The 891-nt window shown below is 49.8% G+C and overlaps 1 protein-coding gene across 1 annotated transcript; it reads left to right on the forward strand.

The window, feature by feature from the left end:
* Window positions 1-278: 278 nt before the first annotated feature.
* Window positions 279-589, forward strand: LOC117109032 (the record flags this gene model as incomplete). The annotated part of the gene is made up of 1 exon (XM_033251260.1): window positions 279-589. A coding segment is annotated over exon 1 (311 nt), but the record flags the coding sequence as incomplete, so codon positions are not given.
* Between the last annotated feature and the right edge of the window lie 302 nt (window positions 590-891).

An 891-nucleotide genomic window follows, 5' to 3' on the forward strand; every position in this document is an offset into this window, starting at 1 on the left:
AAAACGAATTCGAATGGTTTAATTTCCCTCGGTGTAACTTAAATAAGGTGTACTGCGCTGACGTCATGGGTACCTGTTTTCGTCATCGGTTCGTGACTAAGGGGGCGCCGTGTACGACGTCATGCGTACTGCGTCGATCATCATGCGCCGACGTCATCGGTTCCCGAATAAAGTATTATTATGATAGGATGACGTCATGGTCCCCCTATCGAAGCATATAAAAGAGAACTTGGGTCGAGTCCTCGACACTTCAACGAACTCTACTCATTCGATGCAAGATGGACAGCGAAGGATTTGTCACGTGCCCCTTCTTCCGAGACCACCGGGTGAAGTGGTCCCGATTTCATCGCCACTTCTGCAAATGCAAGGCAAGATACGATGGAGACGAAGAAATAGAACTTTGCCGTTTGGGCTGTCTTACCGGCGTGGAGATAAGCAAGATGGCCGAACACGAGGAAATATGTTCGATGAGGCAGCTATACGTCCAACCTTCAAATTCGCTGACGAGGCACGGAAGTCTCACCCTCCCGACATACAGGGAATATCGAGAGCCGGAGGAATACTGGGACCTAGAATGGCAACCTGAAATGTAAGTGACTCTATTTCCCCCTCTTCTCGTTTCGTTTTACTTTATCGTTTTGTAACAGAGCTAATCGTTTGAATACTTTTATTTTTTTAAATCTCAGATTGGAGGACGTCGTTTTACCAGTGGAGGAGACGCCCGCCGAAAACTTTGCAACGGTCATCGCAAGAAGATGCGTAGTCCACAGGCGGGCGACGATCCTTTTAGCAGAAGTGTGGCGGAGTACATGGAAACCGACGTAGAGGCACCCACGTCGAAGTTCGTGAACGCCAGACGGGCGCTGGCCGCCGCCATGCGACGGAAGCGGA

Source organism: Anneissia japonica, unplaced genomic scaffold, assembly GCF_011630105.1.
Source record: "Anneissia japonica isolate Jap-2015-1 unplaced genomic scaffold, ASM1163010v1 scaffold70236_len1345_cov102, whole genome shotgun sequence".
NCBI lineage: Eukaryota > Metazoa > Echinodermata > Crinoidea > Comatulida > Comatulidae > Anneissia > Anneissia japonica.